Consider the following 20,052-nt stretch of genomic DNA (forward strand, 5'->3'; position numbering starts at 1 on the left):
CACATCAAAAAACAGGATTTCACAGATTCCATTTTTATGAAGTTGCAGTAAAGCACTAACTATACACAGAACAGCAGTTTCCATCTACATAGACTGTAGTGTAAAATATGAAGTATTTACTTAATGAGGGCCTGCTGCCATCCCACACCAGGTCTTTGCCAATCTCTACAAATACAAAAGAAGCAACGCTCAACCACGTGGACTTGGCTGGAATCGCTGGCGCTTAGACTAGTACCTCCACACTTCCAAGTAATCCATTCAACAAGGTAGGGCAGGCACTCCGTCATCCAAAGACAACAAATTTTCATAAAGTTACATAAACTACACATTTTACTTAAGTGCCGATTATACAAAAATATACACAACATATCAATATGAGCATATAATGTCTTTTAGTGTTTAATCACCGTTTTATTTTGCTTTAAAAAATAAAGATAATATTAACTGGCTGCGGTAACAGCCTTTGAATATCCTTTTTTAAACAACAGCATAAATTAAGTGCAGTGAATTTTGAGCTTCAGCATAAGAAAACGTTAAAAAAAGAAAAGAACGTTTCTAAAACAAAGGTCACAGTCATTAAACATCAATTCAAGTGTTCTAACATAAGAGGGCATTAATAGCAACAATACAATTGACTGAATTTTATTCTACATAGATTTTTTTTCCATTCTTATAACCCTGCAACTTTTTTTTAAAAAGATAACTGAAGCTGTCCTGGTCTAAATCTAACGTTATAGCGGTGACTAGCATTGACTGTCGGGGTTTCCATGTGTCACGCCCAAGAATTTCCAGTCTGGGACGTACATCGAGCCTTGACATCTGCCCCCATTAATAAAAGGCCCTCCACTCTTGGCATCAGATCCCATCTCTGTTCTTCAGCTGTCAAATGCCAGAGCTTTACTGGTAGCAAAGGCTTTGGGCATTTGACAGGTAAATGACAGGAGCAGGGTTTGGTGGTGTGAGGAGGCATGAAGTGAAGGTCCCATGTACAGCCTAGACCTAGGAACCAAGGGGCTTAAATGAGACATGGGGGTTGATTGGAAACTGTTATAGGCATTTCAATAATCACAAGGTCCATGCATTTTAGCACAGTTGTTACTATAGAGCGTATTAGGCCAGGTCAGCTTCATTTTAAAAAGACTTTGTAACGGGATTAAAAAAAAAAAAATGCTGCAAGTATAAAGTAGAGGCACCTTGTGGTGCACATACCCGAAGGGGACTTCTAAACTCTGCTGACATGGCAGAATCCTTGGCCGTTTTAACAGTTAAAAGGTCTGACTCTAGGTAGTGTAAATTTGCTGCTAAATCTTTATTATGAGGGGGCAGCCTCACTGGCCAATACGATCAGAAAAAGCTTTGCTTACAGAATGGTCCAGCATGTTGCCATGATTAGAGGGTTTGGGAGGTTGTTGCAGGTGTAGGCAGGAACCTCTAGGTGCCTTTTTTTTTTAGGCTGCATAACAAGTAAATGCCAGTTCACACAGGGGCAGCCCAACTTGCAGCGCGGCTATGCACGACTTCATCGGCAGCTTGCAAAATAACTTTTGTATAGAAGTCAATGCAAGTCGGTCTGAAGTTGTCCCAAAGTAGTACAGGAACCTTTTTCTAAGTCAGAGCGACTTGAGTCGCTCCTATAAGAACCGTTCTATAGTACAGAATGGAGCACAACTTGTCAGGAGGCTAAGTCGCCTGACAAGTCGCCCCTGTGTGAACTGGCACTTAAAACGGTATTTTTTTAAATTATTATTATTACTGCTCTCAGTGTAGGGGTCCGAGTGTACAGACCAACACCGCCCTTGCACAGCACTACAACCAATAGCACTCATGCTCCCTAAGCAGCATTGTAGGTGGGATCCCTGTGTAGGGGCTGTGTTGAGCTGCTGGAAACCTGGACCGATTAGTTGTGTGTAAGAGCAATGGCCCAGCTCTCCAATGTGCTGCTGGTATAGGTCAGCTCCTTACAGTTTAAAGCACACGATATAAAAAAAATGCTTTACTTGTTATGCTGCTTGACTATATATTGATAATAAAAAGCAAGACTTGTGTTTACACAAATCAACTCTAATTTGTCTTGTGAATATGAATAAAAATGTAGCTTTCCCTTTTCTAACTGACATCCACTGAAAAAGTTTACAGGACACGTTCACCATTTGGGAAAAGCTAATAAATGTACATATTTTTGCAGAGAAAAAAATATGCATTTATTAATATTTTTTCCTGCAGGTCAGTAGATCATGAGTCCAGCGTCAGGCTTCTGCAGACAAGCCAAACAGCTTTCAGCCTGGACCTCTGTACCGACTCTCTGTTTGAAAACTGCAGGCCTTGTGAATGAACTAGGATTGCGCTCATCCCTGCCTTTGCAGTTCATTGAGAACCGTGGTGGCAGATGGGACCTGTAGTTTCTTCATTCCCAGATACCTGTGAATGAATGATGCGGCTCTGTGGGCGGAGCCCCACACAGCCTAGCTGGTTTGCCCACTGTCAGAGGCGGTACATGTTACACCATAAATATGGGTGTAACATGTTCCAAAGGGTGAACTTGGCCTTTAAACTCATTTCACTTTTTTATAAGTGAAAAAAACAAAAAAACAAACAGACCCTTGAGACTGCATAACATTCAAACTAATGATGGAAGTGCCTTTAATGGATTAGGGGAATGTATAGTGTTTTTTATTTATTATGCAGAATTAAATATATAACAAGCTTTTTCCTTTTTTTATCAGAAAGAAATATTGCCTATAAACCTTTCCTACTTACTCGTGGCATGCCAGAGGGGAAAAGTAGGTTTGCTACAAAGAGGTTTACTTTTATGTTGTGAAAAGTCTGGGTAGTTTGATAACCTGCTATTCACGTCTATTCAAAACTCACAAAAATCAGAGGGGGGATAGAACCCCTTCCAAGTCTGCTTGCTCATACAGACACGGGAAGTTTTAGTGTTTTCAGTGAACAAGGGCAACCTAAAATGTTGGAAGCACCTTGTATGACAAATGTATTTAAAAAAATAAAAAATGGTAATGATAGAAATGATATAAAAAGATACCCTATAAACATGGAAGCATTTAATAAAAATGAAAAAAAAAAATGATAATGTGTCATTCAACAGAGACATGAAAGGAAAGCTAAACCTTTTTCACTACTCGGCAGATATATTGTTTCCTCAAATAATATACTACTCCAAAATGAGTCCAAATGTGAACGATGGGCTTTTCTATTAACTGGCTCTCATTAGAAGGGTGTGAGTGAACCAACAAGTAGTTCTAGGATTTCATAGGTCCAATCTCCACAACATTTGCAAAGCCGCCCTCAGGTTTAGCATTAAAGTTCAACTAACAGAGATATTATGAAAAAAAACAAAAAAAAACATAAAACAGATATCTCTATTTTAAAACAGCAGCAGCCCTGCACAACCAGCAGGGTAAAAGACTATTTACATAAAAAAGAAATATAAATATGAATAATTACTGCATAAAAATTAGTTCTAAAATCACTACAGTACATTTGGCCATGTTGCAAAGTTGGTTTATACAATAAAATATACAAATATATACAGGATTTCAGTGTCTGTTGAAAGGAATCTGCTCTATGTACAGGACACGACATACAGGTGGTGAAATGGCTTTGTATGCATCTCTTGGAAGATTAGGAAGGAAGAAGCCTCTCAGTCAGCAGCCTTGATGTGTGCGATTTGTGCACCGACGATCTTCCTAGTGTTCATCATTCATCTTCAGTAGCTCCAGAAGGGCCCCGACAGCTCCAAAATAACCCTAAAACACATTTTGTTATTCAGAAAGGCCATGAAATGTATTTGTGTGATCAAACATGCATGTTTGTTTGTTTTAAAGCTGGACTCCAGGAATTCAGTTACTTTGTAAATTGTGCAGGCATACTATGAGGTAAGCCCAACCAGGAGCATGCCACCTTATGGACCTAAGAAACAAGCCTTTTCTGACACTTTTTGTTTACAAGTAAAAATCTGTATTTTTGTGCTACAAAATTACTTGGAACCCCTCAAACACACACACATTATATATATATATATATATATATATATATATATATATATATATATATATATATATAAATAATATATATATATATATATATATATATATATATTAGCAGAGAAGACCCTAAAGCAGTGGTTCTCAACTCCTCAACTTAGGACCCATTAACAGGCCAGATTATTATCTACCTTAGGGAGATGCAGACTAGAATACTGCAATCACTGAGCAGCAAATGATACCACCTGTGATGGATTTTAGCTTTCTTGCAAACCTGGCCTGTTAGGCTGGGTTCACACTAAGGTTTTCCCGTCAGTCAGCCGCATACGATTTCAGTATTGAAAACGTACGGGCCCGGACGGGAAAACGTATAGATAGAGAATGCATTGCAAATCGTATGCACTCAGATGCATCCGGGTGCGTACGATTTGCTGGCAAAACGTTTTTTAAACGTCCGCAAAACCGTGTTCAACCACGGTTTTGCGGTCGTTTTTAAAACAGTATGGCAACCGCATACGTTTTCCTTTAACATTAATGTCAATGGAAAACGTACATATGTGCGGTGCCATACGTTCCCGTCCGTTTCAGCCGCATACGTTTTTTCATATAAATCGTATGCGGCTGACGGACGGGAAAACCGTAGTGTGAACCCAGCCTTAGTGGGTCCTGAGGACAAGAGTCAAGAACCACTGTCCTAGAGAATAAAGTGGCAATCATTATTTTTTTTTTACCTCACACAGTATTTCACAGCGTTTTTACAAATGCAATTTACTACTACTTTAAAAAAAATATATACTGCGGCAGGGCGGCTCTATTGCGTGAAACGACGTACCTGTATGGAATTTTGTGCAATAGACAGCGGGCATGTGCGTTGATTGGCCAGAGGGGGAGCCAGTCAGCGTATTCGGCAGACACTATGTCCGCTGGGACCCGCTGATCGTTCCCCAGAGAAGGCAGAACATCGATCTGCCTATGTAAATAAGGCAGATCGCAATTCTGACAGAGGAAAATACAGTGATCTTGTGTTCCTACGAAGTAGGAACACGGATCTCTGCGTTTCCCCAATCAGTCCATCCCCCACACAGTTAGAAAGCATCCCCTAAGAACACACAACCCTTTGATCACCCCTGGTGTTAACCCCTTCCCTGCCAGTGTCATTAATACTACAACACTGCATATTTTTAGCACTGATCACTGTAATGTCACTGGTTTTCCAAAAAGTGTCAAAAATGTTAGGTTAGGTGTCCGATTTGTCTGCCGCAATGTCACAGTCCCGCTAAAAATCACCGTCAAAACTGGTAAAAAAATAAAAAAAAATGCCCAAATGCAATAAAAACTTTTGCACAATCCAATCAATATACGCTTATTAGGATTTATTTGTTTACCTAACATATATAACAGAATACATATTGGCCTAAATTGATGAAATTAGCTTTTTAAAAAAAAAAATATTGGACATGTTTTATAGCGGAAAGTAAAAAAGTTTTTTTTTTTTTAATTGTCAGTCTTTTTTTGAATACAGAGCAAAAAATCAAAACCGCAGAGGTGGTCAAGTGCCACCAAAAGTAAGGTCTATTTGTGGGAAAAATGTAACTCAAATGGGCTGGTCAAGAAACGCTAGAAACACCGCATGGATCGTTTTTATGAGAAAGAGAATTGTAGGCTGAAAATAAAAAATACCAGGGTTATGGCTGATTGCTTCAGCCATAACGTCTGTAAATCACTTCAAAGCCACAATGTATACAGTGAGGGAAAAAATGTATTAGATCCCCTGCTGATTTTGTACATTTGCCCACTAACAAAGAAATTATCTTAAATTTTATTGGTAGGTTTATTTCAACAGTGAGAGACAGAATAAGAGCAAGGATATACTGAGCAGTCACCGCAAGTCTGTTTTTATTGTGCTGCAGCTTTTAGCCCTGGTTCACACTGGGCTGCGGGAGTGAAGCCGTGCGAGTTCAGCTGAACTCGCACGATTTCACTCCCGCCGGCAGTCCCGATTTCGGCCGCGATTTAAGAGACATCTGTGCAGGTTTCTGCACAGATGTCTATGTAAATCGCGGCCCGAAATCGCAAAAAGTAGTACAAGAACTACTTTTTGAAATCGGTGCAGCGCCGCAGATGCGGCGTCGCACCGATTAGGACGGCGCCATTGCCGACAATTGGGGGCATTTGAGATGCGATTTCACATGTGAAATCGCATCTCAAATCGAATGAAATCGCACCCAGTGTGAACCTGGGCTTAATCCATTTTTTCAAGCACCAAACTGTTATCCTCTGTTTGAGTTCATTGCTCTTCTAATAAATATACCCTTAGGCCCCTCTGACACTTGTGCTACTCCAAAGTCGCGCGATTTTGCAGCTGCGATTTTGACAAGACAGTCATACGACTGTTGATCGGACTTTGCCCTATGACTTGTCCCCCAATAATTAGGGGGAACACCATGCCAGGTTTTTAAAGTAATTTATTAGGCAGCTCCGGTGTGGGGGGGGGGGTTCCCCTTAAAATCCATACCAGACCGAAGAGCCCGGTATACTCATGAAGGTTTTGTTTTTTTAAATTGGCATTGAGTTCTACTTCATGCACAAGTCACATGCCAAAGTCCGATCTATTAATACGAGATCCGACTTTGATCGGACTTCAGAAAAAAAAGTAGTGCAGGAACAACTTTGAAGTCGGCACGACTTAAAGTCGTGCAAATATGAATGCTAGTCATTGAAAATCATAGAGGATGTGTTTTGGGTCACGGTCATGCTGGAATATTCATTTTCAATGCCCTGGCTGAGGGAAGGAGGTTCTCACCCACGATTTGATGGTACATGGCCCCGTCCATCATCCCTTTGATGCAGTGAATTTGTCATGTCCCCTTAGTAGAAAAACACCCCCAAAGCATAACGTTTTCACCTCCATGTTTGATGGTGGGGATGGTGTTCTTGGGGTCATAGGCAGCATTTCTCCTCCTCCAAACATGGCAAGTTGAGTTGATGCCAAGGAGCTTGATTTTGGTCTCATCTGACCACAACACTTTTACCCAGTTCTCCGAATCATTCAGATGTTCATTACCAAACTTTAGACGGGCCTGCACATGTGCTTTCTTCAGCAGGTGGACCTTGTGGGGGGCTGCAGGATTTTAGTCCTTTCACGGAGTAGTGTGTTACCAATTGTTTTCTTAGTGACTATGGTCCCAGCTGCCTTGAGATCATTGACAAGATTCTCCCGTGTAGTTCTGGGCTGATCTCTCACTGAAACCCCACAAGGTAAAATCTTGCATGGAACTGTTGTCACTCTCTCACCAAGCTACTTGGCAATGGTCTTGAAGCCCATTCCAGCTTTGTGTAGGTCTACAATCTTGTCCCTGAAATCCTTGGACAGCTCTTTAATCTTGGCCATGGTGGAGAGATTGGAATCTGATTGATTGCTTCTGTGTATTTTATAAAAGTAACAAGCTGAGATTATGAGCACTCCCTTTAAGAGAGTGCTCTTAATCTCAGCTAGTTGCCTGTATAGAAGACACCTGGGAGCCAGAAATCTTGCAGATTGAAAGGGGATCAAATATTTATTTCACTCATTAAAATGCAAATCAATTTATAACTTTTTTGAAATGCGTTTTTCTGGATATTTGTGTTGTTCTTCTGTCTCTCACTGTTAAAATAAACCTGCCATTAAAATTATAGACTGGTCATTTCTTTGTTAGTGGGCAAACATAAAAAATCAGCAGGGGCTCAAATACTTTTTCCCTCACTGTATATACTTTTTGTGGTCTTGACGTGGTTAATTTACATCCGACAGTTTTATGGAGCTCCAGGAAAATAGCTTTTGCTACATTTCTGGAGCTTCAACACTGGATCTTTTGGTCTTATGGTCTCAGCTACTTAAGCTGCAGAGGTGCACACAGCTGTTGTGCCCGTTCCTCCCCTCCTCCTGCCCAATCACAGACTGCTTTTTATTATGTGAACTCATTCACAAAATACAAAGGCTTCAGGGAATAGGCAGCGAGGGGAAAGGGGGAGTTGCATGTAAGAAGTCAGCGTCTCTTCTCTCAAAGCCCTGGAGTGTAGCCATAACTAATCACCCAGAGCTCCATACAACTGTCAGATGTAAATTAAAAAAGATATGCATATCATTTAACTTAACTCCTAGTATGCCAGAATATTTCACAAAGTGGGTGAATTCCTGGAGTTCAGCATTAAGAATATTTTCCATAGTATGCAAGAAGAAATGCATATGATTTGCAAGGTAAAAGCTATTTGTAAGTGCGAATAGGCTGGATTATATTTGGACTCCTAGAGCTACAAGTTCCAATGCTAGTGGCATGTGGTGGCACTATGGTTATCCCGGCTCTACAAACAGATAACAGTGTACCTTGAATTCAGTCACTAACTGGGGATCTCAGTCAATGCAGAACACCAGCAGATTTAGAATAGATGCTACGAGTTGTATTCTTCTATCACACTGCCTTCTTAGGCAAACTATATTTTCTGTGCTACTAGTTTTAATATCAGGAGACTGACCACACTGTCGGCTTTTAAAGGCCATACATGATTAATTTGTATGGCCTGCTGGCTGGTTGAACAAAAAAAAAAAAAAGATTAATGTATGACTGGCTTAAGGCTGACCATATATTAATCATTTGCCGGCTATGGCACTGGCCGTTCGGAAAAACCTGACAGGCTGGTTGTACACAAGTTGATTGAACCGGACGAATTTCCATCCAAGAATGGCCGCCCTAAGTAAACATCATTACTTGATTTTAAATTATCCATGATTAAATACAATGTTAAAAATGCCTCTTACCTCATGCTCCAGAAAAAGGGCTTTGAGCTGTCCTTTTGACCAGTAATCCATGGCATAAGATAGCAGCTTCATGGAAACCATGTTAATTCGTAGAAAGTTCCCCACAAATACTACTCTGTCAATGTTCTACAAGTGCAGAGCAACACAGACATTAATTACACACAATTTATTAATTCCAGATAACCTTAAAGAATACTTTTAACATAGGCATGCTTGTTATCATGGATGACTACAAACACTCATACGGAAAAAATATATACAGACTTTATAATGAGAAAAACACAGAACAGGGATGATGCACCGATGGATGAGAATAATGTTTTTAAAGACTGAACTCCAAGTAAAGTAAAAAATCATCCCTGCAGTGGGGCTGCCCATGCACTTCATGGGTCAACGGCTTGTTTAAGTCTAATGCCCTGTACACACTATCGGTTCGTCTGATGAAAACGAACCGATGGATTTTTTTCATCAGTTATCCGATGAAGCTGACTTTCATCAGTCTTGCATACACACCATCGGTTAAAAATCCGATCGTATCCAACGCGGTGACGTAAAACACAATGACGTGCTGAGAAAAATTAAGTTCAATGCTTCCGAGCATGCGTCGACTTGATTCTGAGCATGCGTGGATTTTTGACCAATGCATTTCCCACAGACGATCGTTTTTTTCGAACGGTTTTTTAACCATACGAAAAATTTAAAACAGGTTCTATTTTTTTTCACCGATGGGGAAAAAAACTGATGGGGCCCACACACGATCAGTTCGTCCGATGAAAGCGGTCCATCGGTCCGTTTTCATCAGACGTATTGATCGTGTGTACAGGGCATAAGGGACTGGAAAAAGCACCTTTACTTAACCAATCTTCTGCAAGCTCCCTCCACGCTGACAGACCGGTCCCTACAGTCTCTTCTACCCAATGCTCTGGTGGTTGCAGGTCCTCTGACACAATCATGTACATTGGGCAGGGCCCATCGCCTTGCATTTAACGTGAGGACTCCGAGGGACAGTTCACCAACAGAGCATACAGGAGTAGGGCAGAGCAACGATGTCCAGGGAAGCAGATGGTCAAGTAAAATATTGCTTTTCCTGGTCCTATAGACCTAAATAAGCTTGTTGTCCTTGCAAGGGACAAATCTTTTCATTTGCCCAGAGATAGACTTTAAATCAATTTTCCAGTTTCAGGAGGCAAACAATAGGGTAGTGATAAAAAAAAAAAAAAACAACAGTTTGTAATAATGCACAAGGGCAAGATAATACTGAAGATCTATGAGCCAGAAAGAACAACTTCTCTTTTTGTCTTTTTTCAGATCCTCTCTCAGCCTAGAACTAAATTCTAAACACTGAATACTCTCCAGGAAATTACTCAGGAAAGCTTCTTACAGCAAAAATGACTGCTGGGTAAATGTCCTCATTTCAAAGCAGAGCTTCTGTGAATTTCCCACTTAGTGGCAGTGTTACCAACCGTCAGTATTTTTACTGGCAGCCAGTAAAAATTGGACACTTTTCTCTAGTCAGTAACAGGAAAAGGTTACCAGTAAAAAACATGGCTGTGATGCTCAGCTCAGAACTGCACATGAGCTATTCTGGTCCGAAGCCAGCTGAGACCATCCAAGTGCCCACTGCAGCGTGTTTAGGGGGAACTGGCAGGTGGGTAGGTCCGGCAGAGGTAGTGCCTGAGCATGCCATGTGATGTTTTGGTGCATAGGAGTCGAGCGGAGCAGCTGGAACCTTGTGTGTGGGTCTGCAGGATGGGAGCAAGGCAAGCTGGGAGCAGGACTGTCAGTGCGGTTTGGACTGGAGTGGACTGAAGGGTCTACCTGGCATAAAGCGAGACTGCCACTATGACTCAGGAGGGGACGTGTCGTGTTAGTGAGGTGTCACCATAATCTGTGCTGCTGCACGCTGCTATCAGTGTCCCTATGAGAGTCAATTTCAGGTGTGTGTGCCCATTCTATTTTCTTGCCCTGCCAAGTCCTGTCCCAGAGATACTTCCTCACTATAACGAAAAAAAAATTGGGGGGAAATGGCGGTAAAGTTTGGGTGTCATGTCAGTAAATTTCAATCTGGTAGGTTGGTAACACTGCTTTGTGGGTTTTTAAAAGAGAAGTATGGCCAAAACTTTTTTGGCCCTACTTCTTTTCTGGGTCAAAGGAGTCTCCTGTGACCCAGAATCAGTCAACAGCAGATTTAAAAAGTAAAAACAGGCGGCTGAGTAGCAGATTTACTGTCCCTTGGCCACCCAACCAAATTATAATAGTAGAGATGGACAGGGCTTTGTGGCCATGGCATTCTTAACTCCGGATGCTTGCTTGTCAAACTCCAACACGCTAAATACAAAACCTCAAGAGGAGAAGTACAGGAAATTCAGGCAATGTCCCCTGGAAACAAATGTTAAACATAAGGCCCCGTACACACGACCAAACATGTATGCTGAAACTGGTCCGCGGACCAGTTTCAGCATACATGTTCGGTCGTGTGTAGGCGCGAGCGGGCCGAATTCCAGCAAACATTTGCCCGCCGGGCCTTTTCCCAGCAGACAAATATTCCTGGACGTGTTTTAAAACCGTCCGCTGGAATCCTGCCCGCTCGGACATGTATGGTCGTCAGTACAGACCTACCGTACATGTCCGAGCGCCCGCCGTCCCTCGCATGCGTCGAATGACTGACGCATGCGTGGAAGCCTTTAAATGGCAGGCCCGCCCACGTCGCCGCATCATCGCCGCGTCATCGCCGCGGACACGCCCCGCGTATTGTTTACGCGCGGACTTCTGTACGATGGTTAGTACAGCCATCGTACAGAAGCCCTCTGGCAGACATGTACGGTGAAAACGGTCCGACGGACCGGTTTCATCGTACATGTTTGCTCGTTAGTACCCGGCCTAATAGGATTCTGAATTCCAGAAGAGCCGTCTTAGACACAGGAAAATAAATTGTATCTAAAAACTAAAATGAATGGCTGTATAGACCTACAGTAGATCATTTTAATTTAAAGTTATGAAGATATATTGTACTGTTCAAAATGATGAAGTAATAAGGGGATCATTTTGGTCTAGCAAACTCTTGTTCAATTTCAATGACAACATGCAAAAAAATAAAATAAAAATGAAACTCCCAGGGTATGTGAGATAAATGATTAACATCCAAGTACTAAAAAAAAAATAAAAAATAAAATCCTATACATGTCCTGTTCAAAAAACGTTTTACCCCAAACTATCCATCTGGCATATAAACAGATTTGGGATATTAGAAAGTAGGGAAATGTGCATAGGTGGCCAATAAGTTTTTCTTGCCTCCATTGGTGTTTGACCATAACCAATATGGCTGATGCAGCTTCAGAGTCCACACACTTCCCACTTATGTGGGGCTGGTTATGTCTGTACTAGACTGTCTCCCCTCCAAACAGCAGAATTGTATGCATCATCGATATGCCCTCCCCATTGCCATCTTAGGATAAGACTAGGAAACTAGTCAACTAGTGCTCCCCGAGGTGAGGAGGGTTGTCATTGTAACAAGGAGAGGCAGATTGATCTTTGTTACACCAACTGCTGCTCAGGGCTGTTAGTACAGAAGTATGTGCGTACAAGCCCCAGCATGTTTCTTGGGGGGTGGTACTAGGGAGCTGCAATCCAAGCTCCCAGCATGTCTGGGAGGAATGAAGGGTTACAAGTTCTAACTACTATTCTTCATATGTTGGAATATTAGTTACACCTTACCAATCCCTCCTGTGCCAAAATTGGCACACTCCTGCCAGTGTTTCAAGCTGAGGTATTCCGAATCAACAGCACAAGTTGGGGCATCAATTAAAAAAAAATAAGATTTTGGTTGATATTGGCAATAAACCACTTTTGCTTTTTTCCCCACGTGTATAAAATAAAATATCATTATAGCATTTACTTAAAAAAAAAAAATTAACACTGGAAAAAAAAACTAAATCTCCAGTCCAATGAAAGGACAGATGCTGAATATTGCCTTTTACTTGAAGTAAAGGCTTCAGTGAAGGGGGTTCCAGTATGCCTAGACTGCACCGACAATGAATTCTCAGCATCGTACAAAATTAGTCTTCAAGGAATACAACAGGTACAACAACAACAACAAAAAAGTTAAATAAGACAAACACCAAGCAAAAAGACAGGAGTTCTCTTGCAGGATTCTGCTGCAGTTCTTCGTGCTTTGATAGCCCTGTACAATGCTGCTTGAACTCCATGCCACAAGGCAACACTGTAAAGAAGCTGAAAGCAGGAAGAGGACATCATATTGCTGGTGGTTTACACCAAAAATTTTCCCCAGCGGATTAAAATATGTACCTTATGTACCTGAAACAAAAATCTGTGTACAAAAAGATATTTCAAAAATATGTTTATACTCATATTAAACACATTAATCCTATGAACAAGGTCATACATGGTCATTTTGTAATCTATTTTACTCCGTCAAGTCCGTGTGTATGTAACAAACGGTGAATTGTACAATCCTTCCACCATGTCCGCCATCAATGTCCTCGTGCTTGTACGAAAAACTGGGATCCACACTTTACAGTCTTTCCACCATGATGTTCTCCATTAATGTCCTTGTGCATGTACAACAAACCGGAACCCTTAAGCTGGCCATAGATGGCTACAATTTCAAACAAATATTCTCAAGAAAAAAAAAAAATCTAAGAAACTTTGTTCATTTTTCTAATCATTAGTGGGTCGGCGTGCGTTTCCAATCACATTTGCAAGCAAATTAAAAGGAGCAAGATGGAAAGTGTTTTGGTTCCATACACAGTGTATGGGGTTTGTGTTTGGTAAATTCAATTTCATGCCAAATTCTAATGTTAAAAAGCAAATAAAATCTTTCAAATGAAATTCAAATGTTAAAGTTTTTGTTAACCCACAGGGTCACCTTTACATTATCCTCTTTGTGGATTCATCTAATGTCCCCCTGTGACTGTGATTTATTAAAAATGCAGCCATATACCTTGTTTACTGATCAGAGAACAGCGATCACATGATATGCGTCCTCTCTCTTCTCTCGGCCCAACAGATGCAGCGGGCAGGGCAGAGGATCCCCTGCTGACGTCATTCAGGAGGGGAGGAGGAGAGAGGCTGCCGCAGCTGTCATGTAAGAGAAGAGAGAGGTGGCATGTCACGTGACTGCCAATCTGCGCCAAGTAAACAGTATATAGCTGCATTTTTAATAAAGCACAGTCACAGGGGAACATTAGATGAATCACCAAAGAGGATAACGTAACGTTAAAGGGGTTGTAACCATTTTTTTTTTTTTTTCTAAACAGGTTCCTTTAAAGGAACGTTTTTATAAGTTTTACCTACAGGTAAGCCTATAATAAGGCCTATAATAAGGCTTACCTGTAGGTATAAAGAATATCTCCTAAACCTGTACGGTTTAGGAGATATTCCCCCTGCAATGCGCCGCTGATTGCAGCGGCGCATGCGCAGCGGGGATCCTCGGCTAAAGGACCGGCAGCCGTCGGACTTTGCCGAATTTAAATCTCCCGCGCGCATGCACGGAAGTGACGTCATCGCCGCTCCAGCCAATCACAGCACTGGAGCGGCGATACCCGGAAGACACGCTGAGTCAAGATGATATCTCGCTCGGCGTGGACCAGGTGAGTTCCCTACACCTCGTTTTGAGGCAAGTATTTCATAATGAGCTAATATGCGGTGCATACTAGCTCATTATGGCTTTTACTTTTCAGGTGAACAAAAAAAAAATTTTTTTTTTTGCGGGTTTACAACCGCTTTAAGCTAGTGCATTGCAAGTGAGAAATTCAGACAAAGAAAACAAAGAAAAAAAAACATTTAGAAGGAAAATCGACGGAAAAGGTAAGTGAACCAACAATGCACTAGCTTAAAGGAACCTATATAGAAAATAAAGAATGGACCTTTACAACCCCTTTAACACTAATTTTAGCAGCATGATGAGAGGGAGCGGTGGGACACGGAGCAGACAGTCTCGTCACTCCCCAGAGAGGGGAGTGACGAGAGAACACAGGAGACACAGAGCAGGGCTGCAGCTGACAGGGACATGTATGCTGACAACGGTGTCAGGGCTCGGCAGCCCTGATATATCGTGGTCCAAGTACATACGGGAGGGCAGAAACTGGCAGGATCAGCCACGTATCTCAGGTGATACGGGGGGGGGGGGGGGCAAATTACACAGCACAAGCATTGTGCTGTATATAATGCTTTAAAAGGAACAGGCTCTTTAGTTTAATTTTTTGGGTTAACAAACTCTAAGGATTTTTGTACATGTTTCTGAAAGGCTTTTCTTAAGAACTGTTGTTCAATATTCTATCAATCGATGGCCAGCTTTACAGTACAATCTATACCCCACTATGGGCCAGATACAGGTACATTGTTGTATCTTTGTGCCGGCGTAGCACATCTCATATGCGCTACGCCAACGTAACATTGAGAGGCAAGCTGAGTATTCACAAAGCACTTGCTCCCATATGTATGCCAGCGTAACGTAAATAGGCCGGCGTAAGCCCACCTAATTCAAAGTAGGCAGGTAGTGGGCGTGTTGTATTAAAATGAGTCGTGACCCCATGTAAATGCATGGCCGTACGAACGGCGCATGCTCAGAATCACGTCGCATATACTCCCTAAGATACGACGGCTCAATGCGTACGACGTGAACGTAACTTACGCCCAGCCCCATTCACGTACGACTTACGTAAACAATGTAAAATACGACGGCTGTTCCGACGTCTATACCTTAACATGACTTACCCCTGCTTTATGAGGGGTAAACTTACGCCGGACGTACGCCTTACGTAAACGGCGTAGATTACTGCGACGGGCGTAAGTACATATGTGAATCGGCGTATCTTGCTCATTTACATATTCGACGCGTAAATCAATGGAAGCGTAAAATATGCACCCAAGATACGACGGCGTAGGAGACTTACGTCGGTCGTATTAAGCCAAAATTCAGGCGTATCTTGTTTCCTGAATACGGCTCATAGATACGACGGCGCATCCTAGAACTTACGCGGCCTATCAATAGATACGTCGGCGTAAGCTGTCTGTGAATCCGGGCCTATGTCTTGAATCAAAGTTCATGTATTTGTACAACAAACTGAAATCCTTACTGGACAGTCCTTACCCCAGTGTGTCCTTCATCAAGGTCAATGTATCTGTGCAAAAACTGGGATCTTCACTTTACTTCCCCCACTATGTCCTCCATCAAGGTTCCTGTATCTGTACGAAAAATGGGATCCTCACTGTATAATCCTTCCCCCACTATGTCCTCCATCAAGGTCACTGTATATGTACAACAAACTAGGATCCCAACTGTACAGTCCTTCCCCCCACTATGAACTCCATTAAGGTCCCTGTATATGTACAACAAACTGGCATCCTGACTGTACAGCCCTTCCCCACTATGTCCTCCATCAAGGTCCCTGTATAAGTACAACAAACAACTAGGATCCTCACTGTTCAGCCCCCCCCCCCCCACTACATTCTCCATCAGTGTTCCTCTATGTGTAGGGCAAGTCTGGATTCTCAAGGCATATTTATTCTCCCCATTATGTCCACCATCAAAGTCTCATGCATGTACCTGTCTAGGGTCTCCAATGTACAGTGTGTCCTCCATTAAAGTCCCTGTATGTGAACAGCAAATTTAGATCCTCACAGTATATTTCTTCCCCATGATATCCTCCAATAAAGTCCCTGTATGTGTACAGCAAACTAGGGTCCTTACGGTAGAGTCCTCTGCTACACCTTCCAAGTGCAGTGAGCAGCCAAGCTACACAGATACATGCACAAGCATATCTAAAGCTGAACTCCAGCCTTACCTCCAGTCATGCACAGTTGTGCAGGCACTCCTTCTGTACTAAAATTGCTTACTCTGATTTCACAACACACCGTGAGCTTCTCAGAGTACATAAAAAGCTGCAGCAAATCAAATAAAGCCCACATTCCCAGACTGAAGGACATCCAGCATCATCTAACTCAGTGGTTCTCAACCTTCACTGTGTCTCCGATTTTGTGGTGTCTCGTAGCAGTGACACCTATGCCGAAATAAGGAGATAGGGTCTCCTCCAGCCCCTCCCACTTCACATTCCTCACCAGTCAGCTGACTCCTAGTCTCTGCCCCCCACCAATGCTGTGAACTGAACGGGTGGCTGCGAAGAGGCTGAGTGGGCGGCAGTGGGCTCCAGGAACAGCCCTGCTGGGCGGACGCAAAATGCTGGGAGAGCGGCACTAGCTTCAGGAACAGCCCAGGATTCGGTGACCCCTGGCAAATCATCATTTGACCCCGAGAGGGTCCCAACCACCAGGTTGAGAACCACTGATCTAACTCCTTCCTCCCCAGCCTTACTGGCTTGCCCCTTTCATTTTTTCAGTTCTTCCAATCAGGGAGGATCAGCATCATATGTGGGTGCCTCTTTTGGACAGTCTTCATGTAAATATCGTCTGCCTAGGAATGCCCACATCACAAAACTGGAATCCATCCATTAAGGCATTCTGGTGCCTTGCACTTCCGAGTTCAGCCTTAAATGCCAGAAAACCTACTCAGCAAGGCGCAATGCAAAGGATAGCAGTGACGTGAGTACTCTATAGCAACCAATCAGTAATCATCAACTTATCTGACTACACAAAAATAGCTCATCTGAAATCGGACTGGCTGCTATGGAGTCCTGCACATCTTCAATGTATTCTTTACTGCCTTAAAAAGATATCAGCTAATGTTTTAATATATGCTGTGCCCTTGGACGGTATGAAAAAATATAGGTATTGTGCTTTATAAACAGATGTTATGCATTGAAAAAACACCTTCAACAAAACACACCTTTCCACTAAAAACGAATTTCCCATCTGATTTCAGCATACATAGAGTTGATGCTAGCATGTAAAGGAGAGCTGTCGTTAATGTCATTTTATTTACAATAAAGCAATTTTAGCTTATTCTTTTACATGAATGCAAAGGAAGGCGAAACCAATCAGATACAACCTTGCAATTTTCACAAATAGTTTACATAGTTTAAACAAATATCTGATTGGTTGCAACGCACAAATTGCATTCTTGAGTCACTATTGTGTTGTCTGGCATGTAGTTGTGACAGAGGCAATATACACTCACCGGCCACTTTATTAAGTACACCTGTTCAATTGCTTGGTAACACAAATTTCTAATCAGCCAATCACATGGCAGCAACTCAATACATTGAGCCATCTAGATGTGGTGAAGACAACTTAAAGTTCAAACCGAGCATCAGAATGGGGAAGAAAGGGGATTTAAGTGACTTTGAACGGGGCATGGTTGTTGGTTCCAGATGGGCTGGTCTGAGTATTTCAAAAACTGATGATCTTCTGGGATTTTCACACACAACCATCTCTAGGGTTTACAGAGAATAGTCCGAAAAAGAGAAAACATCCAGTGAATGGAGGTTGTGTTGATGTCACAGGTCAGAGGAGAATCCGCAGAAATGGTTTGAGATGATAGAAAATCAAAAGTAACTCAAACAACCACTCGTTACAACCAAGGTATGCAGAATACCATCTCTCAAAGCACAACATATTGAACCACATGGGCTACAGCAGCAGAAGACCACACCAAGGGCCACTCCTGTCAGCTAAGAACAGGAAACTGAGGCTACAATTCGCACAGGCTCACCAAAATTGGACAATAGAAGATTGGAAAAACGTTGCCTGGTCTGATGAGTCTCGATTTCAGCTGCAACATTCAGATGGTAGGGTCAGAATTTGGCATAAACAACATGAAATCATCCTGCCTTGTATCAACAGTTCAGGCTGGTGGTGGTGGTGTAATGGTGTGGAGGATATTTTCTTGGCACACTTTGGGCCCCTTAGTACCAATTGAGTATTGTTTAAACGCCATTGCCTACCTGATCATTGTTGCTGACCACGTCCATCCCTTTATGACTACAGTGTACCCATCCTCTGATGGCTCCTTCCAGCAGGATAATGCACCATGTCACAAAGCTCAAATCATCTCACCACTGGTTTCTTGAACAAGACAATGAGGTCACTGCATTCCAATGGGCTCCACAGTCACCAGATCTCCATCCAATAGAGCACCTTAGGGATGTGACAGAACTGAATAATCACATCATGGATGTGTAGCTGACAAATCTGTAGGAACTGTGTGATGCCATCATGTCACTATGGACCAAAATCTCAGAGGAATGTTTCCAACACCTTGTTGAATCTATGCCACAAAGAAAGAAGGCAGTTCTGAAGGTAAAAGGGGGTCCACAACCTGGTACTAGCAAGGTGTACCTAATAAAGTGGCCGGTGAGTGTATATGCTTGCACAGTAATAGCTGTTACTTGAAGAAGGCATAAACTTAAAATTGCTATGTGCAATCTACATTAGTTAACCTTTTAAATGTCACTTAAATTGATCATTGCAAGACCGAATTCTTACCTCGTTAAGGGCACACATACGGGCAATTGACCCGATGTTATTTGTAATGGTAACCAGTGTCGCTCTTGCCAAGTCCTCCTTACTGATGGTATCTCTTTTTTCTTTGCTCATCATATGTCCAAAACTTTTTTAAAGGAGAAAAATTAGAGACAATAAAAACATTAACTATCAGAAGTACCACAGTTGTCCACTTATGATTTTATCCACCAATGCATAGGATTTATACAGTTTGTGAGACTAATAAATTAGGGTTAGGTACTGACTACATATAATTGATGAGAATAGAACTTGAAAATGTTCATGCTATTCCTTTAAAATAATAATTGCTTATAAGTAGGGTTGCACCGATACCGATATAATCAGTGTCGATACTGAGCATTTGAACTAGGGTTTTCCCAAAACCACTTTTTTAAGTCCGAGTACAAGTACCGATACTTTTTTCCCCCCAAGTACTCGCCGATACCGATTCTTTTTTTTTATGTCATGTGACAGTGGCACGTGTCAGTATTTTTTGTTTACAATTTTATTTTTTTACAAGGCTTTCTTTTTTTTATGGGGGGGGGGGGGGGGGGGAGTGGATGGTGTCAGTGTGGTTTTTTTTTTATTATTATTATTTATTGCAATTTTTAGTTTTCAGCCCTGTTGGGGGGCTTTGGTGAGTTATCAGGGGTCTTAACAGACCTCTGACATCTCCCCTTCTCCCCTTTGAGACAGAAAAAGGGACTAAGGACACAGATTCCCCAGTCTCTTTCTCAGCTGCACTGAAAGTGAATGGAGAGAAGACAGCGACTCCTCTCCATTCATAAACTGAAGCATCATAAACACAGGTTACGATGTTTCAGTTATATGAATGGA

The 20,052-nt window shown here is 42.0% G+C and overlaps 1 protein-coding gene across 2 annotated transcripts in view; it reads right to left on the reverse strand.

The window, feature by feature from the left end:
* Positions 1–373: 373 nt before the first annotated feature.
* PANK1 (pantothenate kinase 1) overlaps positions 374–20,052 on the reverse strand; it is an 82,855-nt gene continuing 63,176 nt past the window's right edge. For both annotated transcript variants that reach the window (XM_040362113.1, XM_040362112.1), the window contains exons 5-7: positions 19,198–19,321; positions 8,797–8,922; positions 374–3,764 (exon numbers count right to left, since the gene is read on the reverse strand). In XM_040362113.1, the coding sequence (XP_040218047.1) occupies positions 3,705–3,764; positions 8,797–8,922; positions 19,198–19,321 (310 nt within the window). In that variant the 3' untranslated portion in view covers positions 374–3,704. The remainder of the gene's footprint in view (positions 3,765–8,796; positions 8,923–19,197; positions 19,322–20,052) is intronic.

The sequence above is a fragment of the Rana temporaria genome, chromosome 8 (assembly GCF_905171775.1).
Source record: "Rana temporaria chromosome 8, aRanTem1.1, whole genome shotgun sequence".
Taxonomy (NCBI): Eukaryota; Metazoa; Chordata; class Amphibia; order Anura; family Ranidae; genus Rana; species Rana temporaria.